General features: G+C 36.2%; 1 protein-coding gene across 1 annotated transcript in view; it reads right to left on the bottom strand.

Annotated features, from left to right (window-relative positions):
* LOC144437147 (guanine nucleotide-binding protein G(s) subunit alpha-like) overlaps positions 1-23,222 on the bottom strand; it is a 51,244-nt gene that overhangs the window by 4,442 nt on the left and 23,580 nt on the right. Inside the window, exons 6-10 of the mRNA XM_078126009.1 lie at positions 9,462-9,516; positions 2,370-2,443; positions 1,745-1,803; positions 698-818; positions 271-401 (exon numbers count right to left, since the gene is read on the bottom strand). Of these exons, the coding sequence (XP_077982135.1) occupies positions 271-401; positions 698-818; positions 1,745-1,803; positions 2,370-2,443; positions 9,462-9,516 (440 nt within the window). The remainder of the gene's footprint in view (positions 1-270; positions 402-697; positions 819-1,744; positions 1,804-2,369; positions 2,444-9,461; positions 9,517-23,222) is intronic.

The following is a 23,222-nucleotide window of genomic DNA, read 5'->3' as shown; positions in this document are numbered from 1 at the left end:
CCTGCACGCTTTCATTTGATATGTTTTGTATTTCATATTAAGAGATGAATAATGCCACTAATCAGATTTGTATACACCACACATGGTAATAGATTAGGTTTGTACATATGCCTGTATAGACTAGTGTACAAGTACAGAGTATGGCATGCACAGCTCACTGTACTTAGCAGCTACAATGGTGGGTCACTGTGTATATGGATCAGTGTACTTTCCATATATACCTGGGGCTGTACTTTGCTGCCACAACTTGGCCTGTGGGAGTTGACTTACCATCTTGTGGTATAGTGTACTTTGCGTATTCCTGGAAATAATCTTCAATTTTTGATTTCCCTGCTCTTACTTTCTCTGCCAGTAAATCTTGTTTGTTCAAGAAGAGAATAACTGAGATTGTTTTCAACCACCTGTGGAGAGAAGAGTAATAATTAAACAAACACATCAATGAAAGGTGCAGTTTTCAACCCAGTGGAAAAGAGAGTAATTACCTAGAATTTACAAAATATCAATCTGAATCATTGTGATTGAAGGAAATATGAATAATGTAAATATGCTTTATTTTCAACATACACATTAAATGAGTTCCTTAAGCTTGTGATAAAACTATCAATACATCTATTTTTTTAAACCATGTTAATCATTAGAGGTAGAACTCTAACAGTACAAGTGATCTGACTCCCTAAGTCAATGTGAAAACTGTTACCTGTTATTCCAGATACTTTTAAACAAGTCCAAAGACTCCCTAAGCCTATTCTGGCTTGGATCTTCTCTTAACACCAGATTATAACCGCTGCATGCAACCACAAAAATAATGGCCGTCACATCTATAGAACAAGAAAAAAATACCGCCAATGGCGTTAGAGCAAAACTGCAGTTTCTGATAATTTTAACAAAAATTCTATCCATGTGCCAATCCTTGTTGTTAACAATGCTGTTATCTTTACAAAGTATACTGACATTTGGCTGTTGCTAAGGGTATAGTCTTGGCTGCTAAGGCCAGTTGTGTCAATATGTTTTGAACATCTGCAGAATTACATCTCCAGGAACATTCCCACCAAATTCATCCCCATATGCCAGATAGTTTTCGAGATCAGTAATATTTTAATACCTTATTTGCACATTACTGGTGAGATCATCATATTGTGAATACATCTTCATCTAACGCATCTCCAGATGCATCCCCATTAAATTTCAGCCTAATCTCCCTCGTAGTTTTGGCCAACATAACATTTTAGCCCTAATTTGCTTAACACTGAAGGAATCACCATGTCATCAACAATCCTTAATTTGTATACCCCTAAGAACATTCCAATCAAATTTCAGGGCCATCTGCCCAGCAGTTTTGGAGTTTAAGTTGGTTTTCTTTGCATTTTTTGACCCAAACACACATCTCTGATGTGATCATTTTCTTTTGAACAATTGCCACCTGCACACCCTACGCAATGTTCCAACCAAATACTAAGGCAATCAATCTGGTAGTTTTCTACTTCAAAGTCAGTTACACACACACACACACACACACACACACACACATTTGCAAAGACTATTGCACTATTGAACCTTATTTCAGTTGTGCTAACAAAGCAGAAATTAGACATGGTATTCATGAAAATCTGAACCACGACAAAATATTTATGCAAAGATACATACTTTCAAACTTGTGTTTAATAGGTAGATGGCAGACAAGCCTTCACAACTATACTTTTATGTTGTCATGGTAACACGTGGATGGAGTTAGGTTATTACTCACCATTAAAACATTGAATCCATTTCCGCCTTTCATCTCTCTGTCCACCTACATCAAACATGCTGCAATGTAAAATACACATAAGTTCAAAATTTGGTCAGTGAAACAGCATACAACACACTATTAATTTAATTTCAAACTGGGCTTGCAAAAGCTAGCATTGGGCTAGCTCAGTGTGAACACTAGGCTGGCCCTAACACATTGTTAGTAGTATGTATTTAGCAACTAGAAGGGTTAATGCTTGCATCAACCTCATACTAACTCAGTACTAGTGTAGGGATGACACTAACACATCACCAGTATGACTGTGTTAGCAACTGGTAGGGTTAATGCTCACATCAGTCCTATGTTAACACCAGGCTAGGCAAACACTAACACTAGGCTAGGGTTAATGTCTACACTGGTCCTATGTTAACACCAGGTGAACAGTGCCAACATCAAGCTATCACTAACACCTCACCAGTATGTGCTAGCACCTGGAAGGGTTAATGTCTACACCAGTCCTATGTTAACACCAGGCGAACTGTGCCAACATCAAGCTATCACTAATACCTCACCAGTATGTATTAAGCAGCTGGCAAGGTTAATGCCTATACCAGTCCTATGTTAAAGAAGATAGGGGACTTACTGAAAGTTGACTCTATCCACTTGAAACCTGGTTTCAAAGATACCTGATGTTAAAACTCGACACCGTAGAATATCCTGTAACAAAGCAGAATACAGAACACTTGAATCATTGAAAAGCAATGACTTTTTAAAATGTGAAATAAACTCTTTAAATTACTGTGTTCAAGAAAACTACAATCCATTCTCAGTACAAACCAAGGAAAACAATGAGGGGTAACCATACAAACTTTTTATATACAGGTCAAAATGATATCAAGACATGTCATAATCCAATATGGCCACCAAATCAAATATGGCTGCTGTGTTAACACCATGGGAAAAGAGAAATAAAACAGTTGAATTTCCTTGGAAACCAGAGTGATCTCCCACATTACTTTTATTATTTCAAGACGACTAGGAAAAGGCTTACATATTGCAAAGTTTTGGTAAGAATTTAAGAACTTTGATTTTAGGGGAAATTAGTCCCTTGGGCACATTATACGTAAGATGGAAGTTGTAACCATAGTAACACTATTGGTATCAGCCATTTTTTTTTTACTTCTGTTAGTTTAATGATGACAACGACCTAACTAACAGACAATGGCTAACTCTTGCTTTATAGACAACCCCACTTGGGATGGATACAGTCAATGTTTTGTTGATGTATTACTACTACTAGGATCCTGCCCATACAAAGACCACTGAATTTGAGCAGATTGGATATGACCAGAAGTTGTCATCATCTGTATCAATCTGATAAAAATCTGATGTGGTGAAAGCGGCTAGATGTCTTTTTCATTTTGTGTTGTTTGCTTTGTTCCGGGTGATCGCCACCTTCCCACATCTGACCCTGAGTAATAAGAAAATCTCGTTTGAAGCTCGCGCTTTTGAGTAGACAATCAGGGTGAGTGTTACGTTGGCAACTGCACACACTGGAGAAATTTAAAACAAACACACAAATGTACACTAAGAGGATTGCATTGACAAAACGACCCATCGGTGGTGGCACTGTCTCTTTGAACGATTTTGAAAGAAGCACGCTGATTGGTTGAAGAAACCTTTCAAGATCCTCAAGATTCAAATGGGATTTTCTATTACACAGGGTCAGATGTGGAAAAGCTGTGATCACCCGGAACAAAGCAAGCAACACAAAACGATGGAAATAGAGGTACATAAAGACATCTAGCCACATTCACCATATCAGATTTTAATCTGACTGCATCTGTATATGATGAATATGCACATATTCGTGCAAAACAGTCGACGATAAGAAACAAGCCATAGATTCAAACTGTTTTTGTGCTGAATCCCAACTGAATGATAAGAGTTCACCCATTCTCACAAACCAGAGCTGTTATTTCTTCCACGACACTGCAAAAATAACAAGTGACAGCACATCTTGGACTGTTCCGTAAAAGAGGCTGTGGTTTACAATAATGAGTTCACCTCACATGCAATGTTCTTTCTGCTAAGCATCAATCTAAATCATCTCACCAATACATAAAACTACATTTATGAGATAACATCCAATAATTTATGAGATTCTACAAAAGACTTAAACCTACATTATTTGATAAATGTCAAAGTACTTTATATGAGGAGGGGGTGTACCTGTTCTCAAGACATTGTACTTTTAATCAGTATTTACCATGGCAACTGAGTGGACCTGGTTTCTTTCATTAGGGTCAAAGCAATATTTGTTTTTGTTACAAGTATTTGAATTTAATCCCATACTCACAATGTTACATACAAATAAGAAGTTAAATCAATATTTCATAAAAAGTCAACTGTATGGTAATACTATATAAAACACTTGCAATGAGCTCTGTGACTATTTTTAGCTGGTTAGTACTCAAGGCAATCAAATATATTACAACATGCACACACACATACATCGTCTTATGTACAATCTGAATATACATTATCTATTCTCGCTCAGACACAGATACAGCTTGTTACGTTCAAACTTAAAGTACATGTTTCATTTTCATACTATCCTGGACTAATCTCTCACAATATTAATACTATTAATATTATTCTTTTCTTTGTCCTATAAGATTATTGGACAATTCTTTGCCCTACACTTATTTGGGCTATTTGACCTTGAAGATGGAGGTCAAGGTCAAAGTCTCAATAGAAAGCAACAACATCTATAAATAATCTAGTCTTGGTTAGCCTTACCAAGACCCTTGCAGGAGGGCTATCCTTCCAATCACCCAAGAATAGGTATTACCACAACTACAAATAATCTAGTCTTGGTTACCCAGACCCTTACACGAGGGCTATCCTTAACAATCACCCCAGATTGGGTATTACTAGAACTACACAAATAATCTAGTCTTGGTTACCTAGACCCTTACAGGAGGGCTATCCTTCCAATCACCCCAGATTAGGTATTACCACAACTACAAATAATCTAGTCTTGGTTACCCAGACCCTTGCAGGAAGGCTATCCTTCCAATCACCCCAGATTAGGTATTACTACAACTACAAATAATCTAGCCTTGGTTACCCAGACCCTTGTAGGATTGTCTTTCTGATCTCTCAAGAATACAAACCACTGTAACTACATGTATAACTATTAGCACATCTGTATGGATACAGCATTTTTGTTCAGTGAGATTACTTTGACTCAGTGGTGTGGTGTATGTCACAGTTATCTCAATTTTATTAAATTTTTGATTTTGTTTTTATTCAAAAATTCTGCCAAGATTTATTTTCCTGAATATCACTATCATGTACGGTACACTTCAATATTCCAATACTTAATGTAATCAAGTTAAATTTCAACAACTGCGGCCACGTATTATCACCCACATACCTGTAAACGTATACTTTTTTTTGCTTAAAATGTCATTTTCTTTTCATTCTAATGTCTCTCCACATACAGAGTGGTAGATCAATATTTGTTTTCAGACATTTCTCATCAGGTGTGATAGAATGGACTGAGACTTGCACAAAGAGATAATTGTGTGAGAACGATGTCAGTAGGTGCTGAAAGTTTGGAGCCGACATCCAGGTAGGTAGAGGTAACTAAGCATACATATTGCTTACTGATAGGAATGCATTTAATGAAACAAAGTTCAGTTCTCAAGTAGGTGACACCCATAGTTTCAACTGACCTATATATAATCCACAGATTGTTTTCATAGGATAAAGATGTTGAGTCTTCCACAATATAGCATTTCTATTTTTAAGTTGATTAACCAAGTACAAAAGGGCTTTCCAATCTCTTGGGATATTACATTCTCTTTCAACAGGCTTAGAAAAATAAGAACTTTAGTACATGCACAATGTGAAACATACACTACTTGTACTTTACAGACAATACTTCTTTATGGGGTAACACCCTTTTATACAACTGAAAATAAAAGTATGTACTATGTACTTCTATTAAAGCATCCTAATACCATGCCGTGGAGACACAGACCTATAGACATGCACATAAACCTATACATACATACATACATACATACATACATACATACATACATACATACATACATACATACATACATACATACATACATACATACATACATACATACATACAGACAGACAGACAGACAGACAGACAGACAGACAGACAGACAGACAGACAGACAGACAGACATACATACATACATACATACATACATACATACATACATACATACATACATACATACATACATACATACATACATACATACATGTATACATACATACATACTACATACTCTACTCTGATAATTTGACCTACTTGATATGGCAAGTTAATAAATAACATCAATACTGACATTGCTACTCGAACCTATCCAAATGAAATATTCAATAAAAGATATAGTAAAACAACAAAACATATAGGTACACAGGTATCATCTTGAAAAAGAACTTGATCACCAGTCTGGACCAAATTATTACTTACAGGGTGTCCAAAAAGGAGCTCTCTGTGCTTTAGTGTATCAAACAAAATACCGCCAATGGCGTTGTAGCACAACTGTACAGTTTTTAAAAATGTTTATCCATATGGTAGTCCATGCTAACAATAAGTGGTCATTTGTTGAATGGCTACCCAGTTGCTTATCCAACCATGTTGCTATCTTTACGATACATGCTATCATTTGGCAGTTGCTATGGGCGTGGTCATGTTGTTAGATATATTTGCAAACATTTTTGTATGTTTTCGGTCACTTGTGTATGAATTCCTGATATTATCTTTTCAATAAACGTGATTATTTGGCTGTTGCTATGGGCGTGGTCTTGTTGCTAGGCATATTTACATATATCTTTTGAATGTTTATTAAATTGTCTATCAATCCTGGTTGTTATCTTTGCAATATATGTGATCATTTGGCTGTTGCTATGGGCGTGGTCTTGTTGCTAGGCAAATTTACATACATATTTTGAATGTTTATTCAATTGTCTATTAATCCCTGTTATCTTTGTGAAATACACGACCATTTCGCTGTTGCTATGGGCGTGGTCATGGTTGCTACGGTATTTGCATACATTTTTTGAATGTTTACTCATTTGCCTACCAGATGATGTTGGCATTTGACCAAAATATACTGCCATTTGGTCGTTGCTAAGGGCGTGGTCATGGTTGCTAGGGCCAATTTTGTCAAAATGTTTTGATGAAAATCTGCAGAATAACACTTTCAGAAACATCTCACCAAGTTTCAGACTCAGTGACTAAATAGTTTTTGAGATATAAGTTTTTGACCAAAAATGAACATTTTTACACCTAATTTGCATATCACTCATGGACTCACTGTATGCTTAATATCTCTTCATCCATACATCCCTAGATACATTCTCATTAAATTTCCGCCCCATCTGCTCAGTACTTTTGGAATTATAGATTTTTAACCAAAAAGACACATTTCTAGCCCTAATTCGCATATCACTGATAGAATCATCATGTCATGAACAAATCTTACTTTACACCCCCTTCAGAATGTTCCCACCAAATTTCGCACTAATCTGCCCAGTAGTTTCTGAGTTTAAGTTTTTTGACCAAAAATCACATTTTTTTACCCAAATCACAGACCTGTGATGCGATCATTTTGATTTGAACAATTTCCCAACTAGACACCCAAGGTTATGGACCCACCAAATATCATGGCAATCGGTTCAGCAGTTTTTGACTTTAAGTTGTTTACACACACACACACATCCACACACACACACACACACACACACACACACACACACAGACAGACAGACGCCGGGCGATCCCTATAGCACTACTGAACAAGTTCAGTTGTGCTAAAAAGGGTCATCTTTGGTATGGGTGCTTCAGTTATAAATCACTGTATGTTGTATTGTAGGTTATCATGGTCAACACAATATAGTCATTTTAAGTTGACACTTCTTGTTACAAATACCTGTCATTTTTGTTACAAAGTTACTTGTTTTCTTTCCATGTTTATCAATGTTTGGAATGTACCAAGACTGCATCTGTGTAAACATTATTTGCTGGGGTGTAGAAGCCATGCTGTGACATTGATGTCCTTCTATGGTGTAGCATGGCTATCAGTAGCAGCAGGAAAACCATCCCATCCTATTTCATAAAACAGTGGAATCCATGCTGTCCTATTCTAAATAGCAATGTGCAAGCCATGCTGTCCTGTTTTATAATACATGCTGAATTCTATGCTATTCTGTTCTATGATCCAAGCTCAATTTCCATGCTGTCCTGATCAACACTAGTCTGGAATCCCCGCTGTCCTGCTCTATGATGCAAGCTGAATTTCCATGCTGTCGTGTCCTACGATACACACACTGAATTCTATGCTGTCCTGTTTTCTAGAATGACATGGCTATTTGTAGCCTGTACACATACCATACCACTGGATACAGAATAGCATGGGTTGTTGGTTAAACTTACTGCATGGTCAAGATCTAATTCAAACATACTGGTTTCTCATGGAGTCATTATTTGGAAATCTTAACAACTATCTCCATCAAAGAATGTAACTTTCACTTCCATGAAGCACAGGAGTGTTCAGTTTTGGACCTACTTTATGATGATGCTATCAATGACTACCTTACCCTTAGATGTCACAAGCTGTTTTCTCTCATACACTCATCTAGATTAAACTTCACAGGTTTCAGTAAATATGAAAGTGAAATATTGTAGTTATCAAGACAGCCATGTGTACAGAGGACATCCTAGACATCACAAAATAACCACTGAAAGCTATTATTAGACTTCTGTATGCTATAGAATTATGATGAATCAGTGAGGAATACCAAATGACTATAGACATTGACAACACCACATGACAAATATGATGTTACCTTACAGATTTATGGTTTCTTTCTGATCTTTACGGATCAGATATGGGTTTTGCAAACCAAGGTTGTGCGGCATTATGGCCAAACCTTGTGAGGGATCATAAGCCATACTACTTAGGTCCACAAAAACCCATATCTCAGGTCTGTAAAGGTTCTATCATGCATCTTATGGAGTGTTAACTTAAAATACATTAAAACAAATTCTGTTTATTTTTGGAGAAAATATGGTTTCACAAATCGTTCAACTGACCTTGTGGGCAAAGTGTGCACAGGCACAGTAAATTATTGCATGAATGTGAGGGTGCTGTCCCTAATGAATTACAATGGCGGCAATATGGATATGACACTGGGTATATGATAAATATCACTCCGGCCGATGGAGAAATTGCTGTTCACAATTTGTTCAACCTAGGGACTCTAAACTAAGCCCATACTGAGCTAAACATGACAATTACAATTGAAGCATGGTTCCTACTATTAGGTGTGGTTTACATGTATTGACAACATTTTGACATTTTCCCACCAAAGTCAAATAAAAACTGGTCAATATCATGCTTTCCTAGTAATCATTGACCAGTAGTTTTTTTTGCATAAATATGGCACACAGTAGCCATTTCACGATTTTTGATAACCCTGACAGGACGACAGTATGATACAATGCATTGATCTGTGGTATTGTAACATATTGATCACTGCTATCATGTTATCATGGGTCTCAGTATTGGCACCAACACAAAGAATACACAGAACCACAGCTTTACTGTATAGTGACATTTGATCTCAGAGCTCCTAGAAATAGTATGTATATGTTTGAAGGAAATCAAACACTCACCTGTTCTGTTGGACTATAGTCTGCTTGCCTGACTATATTTACTTTATCCAAAAAACTGAAACAAAACAGAATCGGAAGATAAATGAGTATATAACCACATCATAACAGTAATTAGAATAACTAAAATACTACATGATGTACATCATTTCAAAAATTCTTTAATATCGTCTGTTGTCAATTTTCACATCAGCGGTAATCTTTCCTCTACGGCTATCAACAGTGTTTTATCTGTGGTAATCTTTCCTTCCTGAATAAACAGTATGGCTAGGCCTTTCCAAAATTTGCCATGGTGGCACTCTACTTCCTGTCTGTGTGTACCTTGGGGGTATACATGGTATAGGTTACTTGGTTAGGGACGACATCGAAATCAAAAGCATCGTAATTACGCGTCGCTACGAGTAAAGACTAGTAACTACTAGTAGTTACGATGTACTACGGTGAATATTCATAAGTCTCAACGCATATTCATGTACTTTAGGTTGTAGACAATAAAAAGTAAACACCTATTGTCCGTTATTCATGAGCCCAAACTACGACCATTTACGCGTAGTCTTCATCGTGAAAAAAATAACGAAACAAAAAGATTTTCTTTCCTTTTTTTCAATGTTATTCATTCGATGCCTTCTAAGTTCTATGGCATTCGTACAGTCGGCTAGTAAGTCAACTAAGTGTTTCAGATATATTTAGATGTTTACCTAATATGTCTTGCCTAAAAATACCTTGAAGAAGAATTTTTATTCGAAACGTCGGATTTTACATCTATTTATTCGGACTGCCTCACAAGTTCCTTATGCACTTCTCGGCTGGTCAACAAACATGTCGACCATTTTCGTCTGGCTGCTGAACGGTGCATTGATCGTGTTAGATTCTAGTCGCAGGATTCGTCAGTCGAAATCGAACATTGTCCACAAAAACAAATTAAAAACTAAAGCTTGTCTCGCATTAATATATCGTTTGATTTGATTGATTTAGAAGTCACCTAAAAACGTTTTGTTTCTTCAAAATTTTGAGGAAAAACGTCATTTATATAACGAAATTTCGGGCTACGAATAACTGAATACGTTCATCACTTGCGTCTCTATGTTTATATATCTACCGACATCATGCATCACGCCACGTGTTGCCGAACATTGCGATTTCTCAACTCAACCCCATCATTTAGGAATGTTACTGTACTGAGAAACATAAAAAATTAGTTGTTGTTTTAGAATATATAAAACAAATCCCGTTATTCGATGATATAAAAGTCAAAACTGCACTTCCGCAACCCGGAAATTCAACAGCATTTCTTGGCCCTACCATGGCCGCCAAGCGTGAGCTTGTAAGTTGTACTGTTAGTTTGTACTGAATATTGAAACTTTGATTTCGTGCATATCTTATTGGTTTTTTTTAATGAATATCGCCCATGAACTTGCACTCATAAAAACATGTGCAGTACTAGTTTCATCAGCACATTACTGGCTGAGTACGTGGTTTTCTTTGACGATCGAAAATTATGTCAAACTACGATCAACTACGATAGAAGACGATGTCATCATTGGAAACATGGAAGGTGAGAATCACTATCTATTGTGTGTTGGCGATAAAAAATTACGTGTATCTACGCGTAAAGACGACATCGTTAAGGGAAACAAAGAAATGTAAACTTATTATCTATTGTCAGTTATTCATGAACCTGCACACCTCATTATCTCCCGTTTCTCGTAGTACATCGTAGCTACTAGTAGTTACTAGTCTTTACTCGTAGCGACGCGTAATTACGATGCTTTTGATTTCGATGACGCCCCTTAATCACATAGCACTGCTACTTTCTTCGATGTCTGAACAATATGACAAACATCCCTGATTTACACTTCTACAGAATACCAAGGGACAATGTTCTTAAGAAACAGTACTATGAGGTGATGATACCCCCAATTTGAGTGGGGGGCGCTGTATTCTCAATTTCCTGTTTGCAGTCTGGAAGGCCTATTGACATTTCATGACTGAAGTTTCAACAGGTTCACAAACCCGGTAACAGGTAATGCTACGATGACAGACACGTGGGGACAACCTACTAGTACTACTACGTCACTCCTATGACAAACTTTTAGTCCAATCAAACAACACAGCTTAATTACCACGGCAACTATCACTACAAAACACTTATTTTTAATCATACAAATAGAGACAATGCTCAGGTTTGAGAACAAAACTAACAGAAGGGGACTATATAATAAACCTACAAAGATATCCATACATCACAACCCCAATACACATCGATAAAACTCAACTTTCTGTGAAGAATCCCTACAACGACAAAACATCGAGGGAACAAATATGCATTTGTACTTGTTTGCCACTGTTAGTTTGCCCTTATCAAAATCATCAACATTACAGAATATAACGCCTACACTTTATAATAATGGAATGGTTCTAATAATATACATATATTCAAAGTGACTACATTTTTTATGATCAGATTACAAGCACAATCACTGCATGAAATCTAAGAATATCTCATGTAATGCTACTATTTTTACCGTTGCTCTATCACCTTTGGAAATCTATTTGATTGTACATTTGATATGAATAATTTTATTTTCCAAATATCACATCCTATTTCATTACATGATGAAGCTTGATAACTGATTACTTTGCTTATATATATATAGCCAATAAGCATGAGTGTTACTGATACAAGAGTAGAAGCATTTAGAAATCATTGCTAAGGGATGACATCGTTTTGAATGTATGTGCAAATATTTAGCTATTTAGAAAATGGCACCAATGGCGTTGTAGCACAACTTTATTTGTCTGTTGCTATGGGCATGGTCTTGTTGCTAAGCATATTTGCATATATTTTTGGAATCTTTAGTCACTTAGCTACCCATCCCAGTTTTCATCTTTGCAATATAAACCATGATTTGGCTGTTGCTATGGGCATGGTCTTGTTGCTAAGCATATTTACATACATTTTTTAAATTCTTTATTCACTTACCCACCCATCATTTCACTGTTGCTAAGGGCATGGCCATGGTTGTTAGGGCCAGTTTTGGAAGGGATGGGAAGGAAGGGAGAGAATGGAGGGAGAGACAGACAGACAGACAGACAGACAGACAGACAGACAGACAGACAGAACACTTTCAATTTGAGTAAGACAACATAGATTTATTAGGTCATGTTTGATTTATTGATGTTATTTTCATCATTGATGTTAAATTATGTATAGCAAAAAATCAATGTCACATTGGATAAAAGATTCTTTTACAGTATAGATTGCAATGCAAATCAATAGGAAGCCCCATCAAACCTCACAAAAATCCTTGCTCTCTATTTTGTTGAGTTGCCCATCTTCAGCAGTAATACATGTAATTGTCATATAGTTTGCTACAGTGTAACAGAAGTGAATATTTTCATTGTATGGCTACTGGCAACTTTGTATTACAACTAACATTGCTACATTGTACGAGTTGTTTGCCTTGCCACTTTCTATAGCTACATATACATATACTTTGTACTAAGTGCTTGCTTAGCAACTTACTATTGCTACTTTGTATCCAAGTTGCCTGCCTAGCCACCTATTACTATTGCTACTTTGTATCTAATTTCCCTGTTACCACTCTACTATTGTTAGTTTGTATCAAGCTGCCTGTTAGCCACTTGCTATTGCTACCTTGTATCCAAGTTGACTTACATTGTCACTTTGTATCTCAGTTTCTTGACTACCAACTTTATCTTGCTACTTTGTATCTGTGACGCCTGCCTAGCCACTTTAGATTGATACTTTGTATCTGAGTTGACTGTCTAGCCACTTTCTAAACTATAGTGACTGCCTAGCCACTTGTTCTGTCATCATTAATCATCCATGACATGTCAAATCAACAGAACATGCAGATTTTAGTATCGGCTTTCCCCTTCGGCAAATCAAATACTGTTGCTCTAAATTTAAAATCTTGTAATCAATTATTCTTTGTGATGTAGCATCACAGTAGGTACACTTCACTACAGTATTGATTTTCGTACACATCTATAGATGAATTTAACACAATGCAGGTGAAAGTGAGAGGAGACTCCCACAAAAAATTGATTTTATACGTCTTCAAGAGCGATAACAGCAGGGTTGGGTTTTTTTTATCAAACCCGGGTAATATAGAATCGTTCCCATACGTTACAATTTAATTTCTGGTGGACAAACTGTATCATTCTTATTTTGTATATACACGTATACAATGGTTTAAAGTGATTGTGAATTGTACTAACAAAAAACATTGAATAAATAAAAATCTCCAAATTCTATGAATATGCACTAAAAAATTGCATCAATATTTCATTATTTTGGAAACTGTCTAAATGGATAGATTTGATAAGTACATGTACATTCTCCAGACAAATGCGAATTAAATATATTAATATAATTACGGTATGCATGTTCCAATCAGATGCTCAAAATGGCAACATTTCATATAAATTACATTTTTTTATCAATCTATTAATTTACATAGATTATTTCTAAGCTTCTACTATCTCACTTTTACTAGACTAACATTTTTTCAATAATTTTCCAGATTGCTTAATAGCTCTAATCCTGTTGATTAAGAATGACTACACATATTGGTGAGATTAATACTATAATGGATTAATGTATATAGGCCGAGACAGTAGAATATGCATCTTTTTGTGCTATTAGCACAAGTCATGGAGACGACAACAACCCTGAAATCATGTGGGTGTAAAACTGTACAACAACCGACAATCAAGTAGGATCAGCAAGGCAAAGCAGTCTACTACATAATTCATACTCATTAACAGAAATAACATACCATTGTGAAGGGGAATATCTTATGTTGATTTACAAATCTTATAAGCCATGTGAAAGGAAAACGTTATCTAATTATTTCAGAAAAACCTTGCTATAAATTGAGTACTGCAAACAGAATAGTCGTCCTCCCACTATAAATAGTCCCTGGCTACTAAAAATAGTAACAGATAATTGATCGGCTGTTTTGCCTTTCAAAGGTGGCCTCATTGGGGCTATTATAACAGAGCCTGGCAATACAGTATGCTATATGTTTTCTCTCTCAATATTAACTGTTCAGATTCAGAGGTACCTGGTATTTCCTGCAACCTTTACACAATTTTCCTCACAACTTAGTGAAGTCCTGAAAAGTGCCAATCATGAGACATTTGCCCCAAACATACACCCACCCACATACATAGACATTAGTATTTCTTGTCAAACTTTTACAAAATTAAAATCTACCAAAATTCATGCTTGCTATACCCAAGGTAGGTATATGTATGGCAAATGAAAATATAACAGAATATCAAAAAGACGCATCTTAGAAAAGCTTCCTTTTTATATTTGTAATATTATAGTTTTATGTCAAGTGTCATTTAATCCACAAAATCAACCACGTACAAATTAAAAATGCAAGTTTTTCCCATCTGGATTCTGAGTCGTGTTTTTCAGACATAGTCTTCATAGACCACAGTCCCCTCAAACTCTAATAGTTTATTTATGTATGTCTAATGGATGAAATTGATTTTTACTTTGGTTCAGTTTTAATAAATGTGGATCCAGAAGGTAAAGATCAGGATCAAGTACAAAGATACTAGTAGTATTAGTAGCACAAAGATCATGTCTGATAATATGGGGGTAGACACTTGAACGGCATCTCTATGTATTAAAGTTTTTTAGTTATGCAGTAATCTTGACTTTAACTGCATATATGGCTGCCATTTGTAAAAAGTGATATGAGCACAAAACTATTGCATGTGTATATCTCCCTTGCTCTGTAGTACAATGAACCTATTAAACTTTAAAGCATACAGAATAGCAGTGTGAAGGCAAGTTAGACCTACAAAATGATAGAAGTTAGTAATAAAACGTACAGATGCATTTGTAACGATATACAATATGCCAAGATTACTTTGCACTTTTTTTTTATCTGATCTGCAACCACCTAAATTTTACAATCCAACCATCCCAAAACAAAGCAATAGAAAAACAGATTTGACTACAATAGTGGGGGATCATTTCAATAGACAGCATAGTCCGTAAATATTCCTTGACTGATGACTCATCGCACTGAATTCACTAACAACACATAACGTGACTTGACGCCCTCAATTCTAATAAGGACAAATTTCACACAGTGAATCCCATCCAGAATTACAATCTTGGAAGATAATCAATTTTAGTATTGTTACAATAAAATTGAGCATTAATTATTAGTTAGTTTTAATCTTCTAATTTCACTTCACAGCATATCTTTGCAATAAACAAGTACAAATTCAACTACACATCCACATGGAACATGTCTGAATTTTTGTATTAAGTGTTTGAATGCTATGGAGGTCAAAAAATATACTGCAGTTTGAAGGGACTTCATATCATTCATAACAATTATCAACTCTTTTGCAAGTAATTGATATTTACTGATTTCAAATGATACATACATGTATATAAGAAAGACTAAAAAACAAATGAAAATGTGTTTCCAAAACTTCTGACTGATTAGCTTTCACCCTGTTAAAACTTATAAAAGAGCATCATCAGGTACATGTAAGAAAGAACATGTACCTGTTTTCACAGGGAAATTAATTTCACAACCTTCAAGACTGTGTAACATGTAGCATCTACCTGATAAACCAGAGACACTTACATCTGGTGAATACAGCTATATGTAGATGATCACAATAATATCACACCTGGTAAATATAGCTATATACAAATGATCACCACCATGAAATTCACACCTGGTGAATAGAGCTATATGTAGATGACCACCAGTCCACTATGAATGCACACCTGGTGAATATATCTCTATGTAGATGATCACCAGTCCATGATGAATTCACACCTGGTGAATACAGCTATATGCAAATTATCACAATGAAATTCACACCTCGTGAATACAGCTTTCACTTAGAGTCATTTCATTTCTAAACCTAGATTCTATGCTTGTCGTTGATTTGGTATTACTCATAACTTTTACCTAGAATAACACTAACGGTATTGTATTCAAACCTAATTAGATAATGATTTCAAACAGAAACAACCCAGACCTCATTTTAACACATCTATCATGAAATCTATCCTTTGTGATTTACATTGTGATTATCAATGTATATGGTAATTATATTTACCTTGTCAACTCTAATTGTTGATTCTAATCATGTGATCATGCTAGTGATGTCATCTCTCACACTGGTGTAAATTTGAAACCCACTATGAACTTGTGCCTGTCTTTTGGCCATACAAATGTAGCTTCATGACAGTGAAATGTTGAAAGCAGTAATTCTATACAAATCAACAATGAACTGAGAATCTAGGCTATGAGTTGTGGGTAATAGTCAATTTTCCGGTTCCAAGATGTATTGCACAAGATGATGTCTCTTATGTTGTTACGCTTAGTCTTGTTTTGTCTATATTACGTTTGACATAAATTTTCATCAGGAACTTATGGAAACACATGTTGCCCCTTTGATTATGAATGATTTTATAGAACAAAAACTAAACACCGTCAATGACAGGGTGATTTTACAGGTGAACCCAGGGTACGGTCAGGTGACAACCATCCCCTGAGTAGCACATGTGCAAACCCCTCAGCATGTACACAATACATAGCATTGTATGCAGAAACGTGCAATACACCTTGGAACCGGCAACAGATCTATAGTCCAAATCATCTACAAGCACAGAATCTAGGCTAGTCATCTCTACACATAGATTTATAAGCTGGAGACAAAAATAGAATAGAATGACCATTTATAAAATCTGAAGGTAAGAAATGCATGACACAACTACTACCTCATGATAAAAATAATTTCCTTTCAAGTGTTACCATAAAAACAACAATCAGATACTAAGATTGTAATTACCATAGCAACATGGTGTCAAAGCAACATCCAAATAGGAAGATTGTGTTTACCACAGTCACATTGATGTAAAGTACGATAAAAGAGTGAGTTTACAGAACCAAAGTTACAGATACTGAGATTGCATTGACAGATGTCTTTTATTATCCTTAGACTTCAAAGGTCAAAGAACTCTGTTGAGGTCAAAGGTGACTTGTCAATGCCAAGAACCTTCTTAAAATAATTTGTTGGTGTCTTGATTATCAATCACACCAAACTACACAAACCACAAGTACCTATTTTTACTTCTTTCGTAACATCACAACAGGATCCATACATGAGACACATATCTCTCTGTCATGACTACTGACTTTTCTTCCAAAACAGTTACATTTGTAAATTGCTTCATATATAAGACAAACTACTAATTAGCAAATGTAAAATCCAACTGTCAGTGCTGTCAGAAAACCGTCACCAAATTAAATTTACAGTTTCAATCAACAGATTGGCAAGCCTAGCATTCTTTTGTTTCTGTTACATGGTTGCCACAGGAGACAAGCTTTTATATGCTTCCTTACAAGGTTGTCAGAAATCATATGGGTACCCCCTTGTCGCTGCAAGGTTGCTATGGATAAACAAGCATGACATTGCATATACAGTTGTCACTGCAAAGTTACTATGGACAGACAGACAAGCATGACATTGCATATACTGTTGTCACTGCAAGGTTGCTATGGACAGACAGACAGGCAGACAGACAGACAGACAGACAGACAGACACTGAGACAGACAGACAAGCAAGGCATTGTAAGTACAGTTGCTGCTGCACAGTTGCTATGGACAGACAAACATGGCAGTGCATATATACTGTTGTTACTGTAAGGTTGCTACAGAAAGAGACAGAGACAGACAGATGGACAGACAGACTGATGGACATGGCATGACATTGCATATACTGTTGTTACTGCAAGGTTGCTATGGACAGACAAGCATGACATTCCATGTACAGTTACATCTGCATGGTTGCTATGAACAGACAAACATGGCATTGCAAGTACAGTTGTTACTGCAAGGGCTATGGACAGTCAAGCAAGGCATCGCATGTACAGCTGTTACTGAAGGGTTGGTACAATGTACAGATGGACAGACAAACATGGCATTGCATGTAATGTTCAATTTGTTGCTGCTGTAAAGTTGCTAAAATGCTTCAATGCAGTTGTAAATTACTACTACTAAGTTAATAGAAGCATGACATGGCATCAAACAATCTACTGTTGTTATTTGCCTGATTTCATTGCTGTTGCAATGTTTAAGTTTTCAGTGATTTTTTTTTGGAGGTGACAGGGGAGGGGTGGTGGTGATGCTGCTCAATTGTATGGCTGATTTACAGTTGCTTTGATATTCTGTTGCTGTGTTTTTTAACGTTGCTAGAAGGCATGCAGATAGTTTGTTCTATTTTAAGAACAAATATCATAGCAACTGTCAAAACTGACATGTCCGCATACAACGGTTTCTATAAAGACTTAAAATAAAAACCTACAGGTGTTTCTATTTTTATATTATCTTGCCGTTATGATCCATTAGAAAACAAAGAAGTCATACAGATGAAGACGGATACCAATACAAATGCACTTTGCTAAAATTACTCACTACATTCAATCAAGGATTGTGTTTGAACCAACCAAAAAGATAACTACAGTTGCTATGACAACAGTACAGAAATATGATCCATACTGATATGCTGTCTGTTTAAATGTTACTATGTATACAAATCAACGAATACTAATGTCAGAATCTGAAGTGGAAGATGACACAGTAACATGCTATATATATGTTTATGATTTAGACATTACCAAATTAATACGCCATGTCGATCTTCAATTTCAAACTCTCAAAGGATGGCCTAATTTTGTCATTTCCAAAGAATATTCCATGCATATACAAGTTACTGTGATTGGAATTCAATATAGACAGCTAACTGTAATATCATATGTAGGAAAACATAAATGATTTCACTTGATGTGAGCTGTATATATATACACCAGGTTCACTCACTCTATTTTCATACTTGTATCTTGTAATCTGTATGTAAGATGTTTTTATGAGTATATCGATTTTAAACACGACTAAAAGTTTCAATTTCAGGAGCGAATCTATCTTCAACACACACACACACACACACACACACACACACACACACACACACGCGCACACACACACACACACACGCGCGCGCACACACACACACACACACACACACACACACACACACACACACACACACACACACACACACACACACACACACAATTTATAATTTGTTTCCATGAGTTTATTTGCAAACACAAGTCATACATACATAACTTCTATGTTTTCATGAGTGAAGTGTCTTCACATCCATGTAATCTATCATTTCTAGGTATCAACTTTGCCTCATGGTTTGTTCAATTTGTGCACATCTTTGACACACTCCATATTTTGTATGATTTCAGTGTTTTGACTTGCATGCCTTCAAAATACACTCTAAATAGTTTACGTTTACCTGTGTATACATTATGAGATGATGCTATAGTGATACAATCTTAGCTTCGCAAGAATGCAAGCGTTACAACTTGAAAACTAAGTAGTTGCTAGTTGATTGTCTGTACTTTGACAAGTTCAAACCAAGTTTACTTTTAGAGGATGAAGTCTTTCATTTCCAAATAAACAAACAAGGTTGTTCTGGTACAAATATAAATTTAACTTATTTCAACTCAGTGTAATCGTTTTATCATAGATACACTATTTTATTTGGATGTAATTTGTCTTTATCAATTTTTTAAAAAACGTTTTGACAATAAGTTTAAAGCATAATACTTGCGTGGCTACTCAAGATGGTGGAAAGGATTGAATTTCAATAATTTCTATGAAAAATGAAGTGTACATTTTCAACTGATTACCGTCATAGCCAGTTTTGGGAACATGATGAAGGCATCAGTATCATGAAAGGTCACACTAGGTCAGAGTTCAATCCCATGAAAGGTCACACTGGGTCAGGGGTCAGACTCATGAAAGGTATGTATACTTACAACACATATACTTCGACATTTTAATTGTCAAATCAAACAGCAACTATTTCCACGCTTAACATCTTATTTATACCTATATCCCAAATTTTACACAATATACTTCACGAGTGAAGTTTCAACGAAGCCAATCATAACTGCCACATCAATGAATGAAAGCTTATGACAACTCCACCATGTTTTGTATACCTTTTTTAATTACAAACCCTCCAGCAAAGTTATTCTCACCTATTCAATGCAAATTAACACACTAGGATTGAATACATTCTAAGAAATCAGCTTGTGCAGTTTTTATTATTCTCCATATACATGCAGCCAAATGCTGAGGGCGTTATTCTGACCTATATGCAGTGACTTTTTACAGATTCTGGATTTGGAATGGACTTTTATAAGCTTACTTGGATATGAAAAATGTCTATTTTGTCATTGGCCCTTGGCTGGTAGGACAACACACATCCCACCCTCCACCCTATTCAGTTAGCGTGCATCAGTTTGCTCTTACGTATATGAATGACAAAATAGTTTGTCGTTGTTCACCATGATAGAAATTGTTTTTTATTGCGAGTCACTCCACATTAGGGGATACAGGGATTACCAAATTTTGGGGCATCACTAGAAGTTGCTGGGCATTGGACTTGGAGGCAAGTTTGTTAGGGGGTACAGTGGAATGCAATCCCCCCCCCCCCCATCTCAATGTGCACACTTAGGCAATACTTACAAATCTGATAAAGATGAATATACTACTATAGCTATTAAGTTAAGAAGACATACATGTATACATTTATTAACACCATTGTGTCAATGTTGTCCTTACTACAATAGCTATTATTGTCAACTTCTATCATGTAATTATGTTATGTGTTTATAGCCCCTGCAATAACTACATGTTACATGTACGTACACAAGACCATGGTGCACTCCCTCTACTACATAGTACCTTCAATCAAATACACACACTTTTGTGATAAAGCTTCAAAGGAAGTAACTATCATAACCATAAAAGCACAAGTATACATTTTGTACTTGAATAGAAATTAAACCTTATGATCAACATTGTTTTCAAGTAACATCAGGTACATAAAATCTGTACAGTACACAGGTTTTATAAAGACTGGACATCTATGTCCTAAGTACACTCCTGAGTTCCCATGTACTCTGTATAGACTGGACATCTACGTCCTATGTACACTCCTGAGTTCCCATGTACTCTGTATAGACTGGACATCTATGTCCTATGTACACTCCTGAGTTCCCATGTACTCTGTATAGACTGGACATCTACGTCCTATGTACACTCCTGAGTTCCCATGTACTCTGTATAGACTGGACATCTATGTCCTATGTACACTCCTGAGTTCCCATGTACTCTGTATAGACTGGACATCTATGTCCTAAGTACACTCCTGAGTTCCCATGTACTCTGTATAGACTGGACATCTATGTCCTAAGTACACTCCTGAGTTCCCATGTACTCTGTATAGACTGGACATCTACGTCCTATGTACACTCCTGAGTTCCCATGTACTCTGTATAGACTGGACATCTATGTCCTAAGTACACTCCTGAGTTCCCATGTACTCTTTATAGACTGGACATCTATGTCCTAAGTACACTCCTGAGTTCCCATGTACTCTGTATAGACTGGACATCTATGTCCTAAGTACACTCCTGAGTTCCCATGTACTCTTTATAGACTGGACATCTATGTCCTAAGTACACTCCTGAGTTCCCATGTACTCTGTATAGACTGGACATCTATGTCCTAAGTACACTCCTGAGTTCCCATGTACTCTGTATAGACTGGACATCTATGTCCTAAGTACACTCCTGAGTTCCCATGTACTCTGTATAGACTGGACATCTATGTCCTATGTACACTCCTGAGTTCCCATGTACTCTGTATAGACTGGACATCTATGTCCTAAGTACACTCCTGAGTTCCCATGTACTCTGTATAGACTGGACATCTATGTCCTAAGTACACTCCTGAGTTCCCATGTACTCTGTATAGACTGGACATCTATGTCCTATGTACACTCCTGAGTTCCCATGTACTCTTTATAGACTGGACATCTATGTCCTAAGTACACTCCTGAGTTCCCATGTACTCTGTATAGACTGGACATCTATGTCCTAAGTACACTCCTGAGTTCCCATGTACTCTTTATAGACTGGACATCTATGTCCTAAGTACACTCCTGAGTTCCCATGTACTCTGTATAGACTGGACATCTATGTCCTAAGTACACTCCTGAGTTCCCATGTACTCTGTATAGACTGGACATCTATGTCCTAAGTACACTCCTGAGTTCCCATGTACTCTTTATAGACTGGACATCTATGTCCTAAGTACACTCCCAAGTTCCCATGTACTTTATAAGGTCAAGTACATTCTGCCATTTTCATCTAATCTAGGTCTAAATATTAACCAATAGTTATGGTCTGTCAGGGTCTTCCCACTGCACTGTGACACACATTATATTTTTACCAACATATTGTCTACATTTTACATAATAAATAAAATATATATTATCATATCAGTGGTCTTTATCTAAACCTAAGCAGTATGTATTTGAGTACACAGGTTATGAATGTAATATTAAATATTGTGTTCTGTTACTGTTAGTACCAAGAATGCCAGTGTTGTTTCATTCCCTGTTTATGGATATTTCTAATGACAAGAATGTATAAACTGTCTTGGTGTGGTGAGTCATAACCGTACATGTACAACACTGAATATAACACAGAGAACCACTGCAATCCTTGGTACTAATGAGTCCCAACTCCATCAAGAAGTATACCATTGAGTATACCTTTGCTTCGATTTAAGGGCATATGGGGACACGAGAACTGA

The sequence above is a fragment of the Glandiceps talaboti genome, chromosome 7 (genome assembly GCF_964340395.1).
Source record: "Glandiceps talaboti chromosome 7, keGlaTala1.1, whole genome shotgun sequence".
Classification (NCBI taxonomy): domain Eukaryota; kingdom Metazoa; phylum Hemichordata; class Enteropneusta; family Spengelidae; genus Glandiceps; species Glandiceps talaboti.
This window is presented reverse-complemented; position numbering and strand designations above follow the sequence as displayed.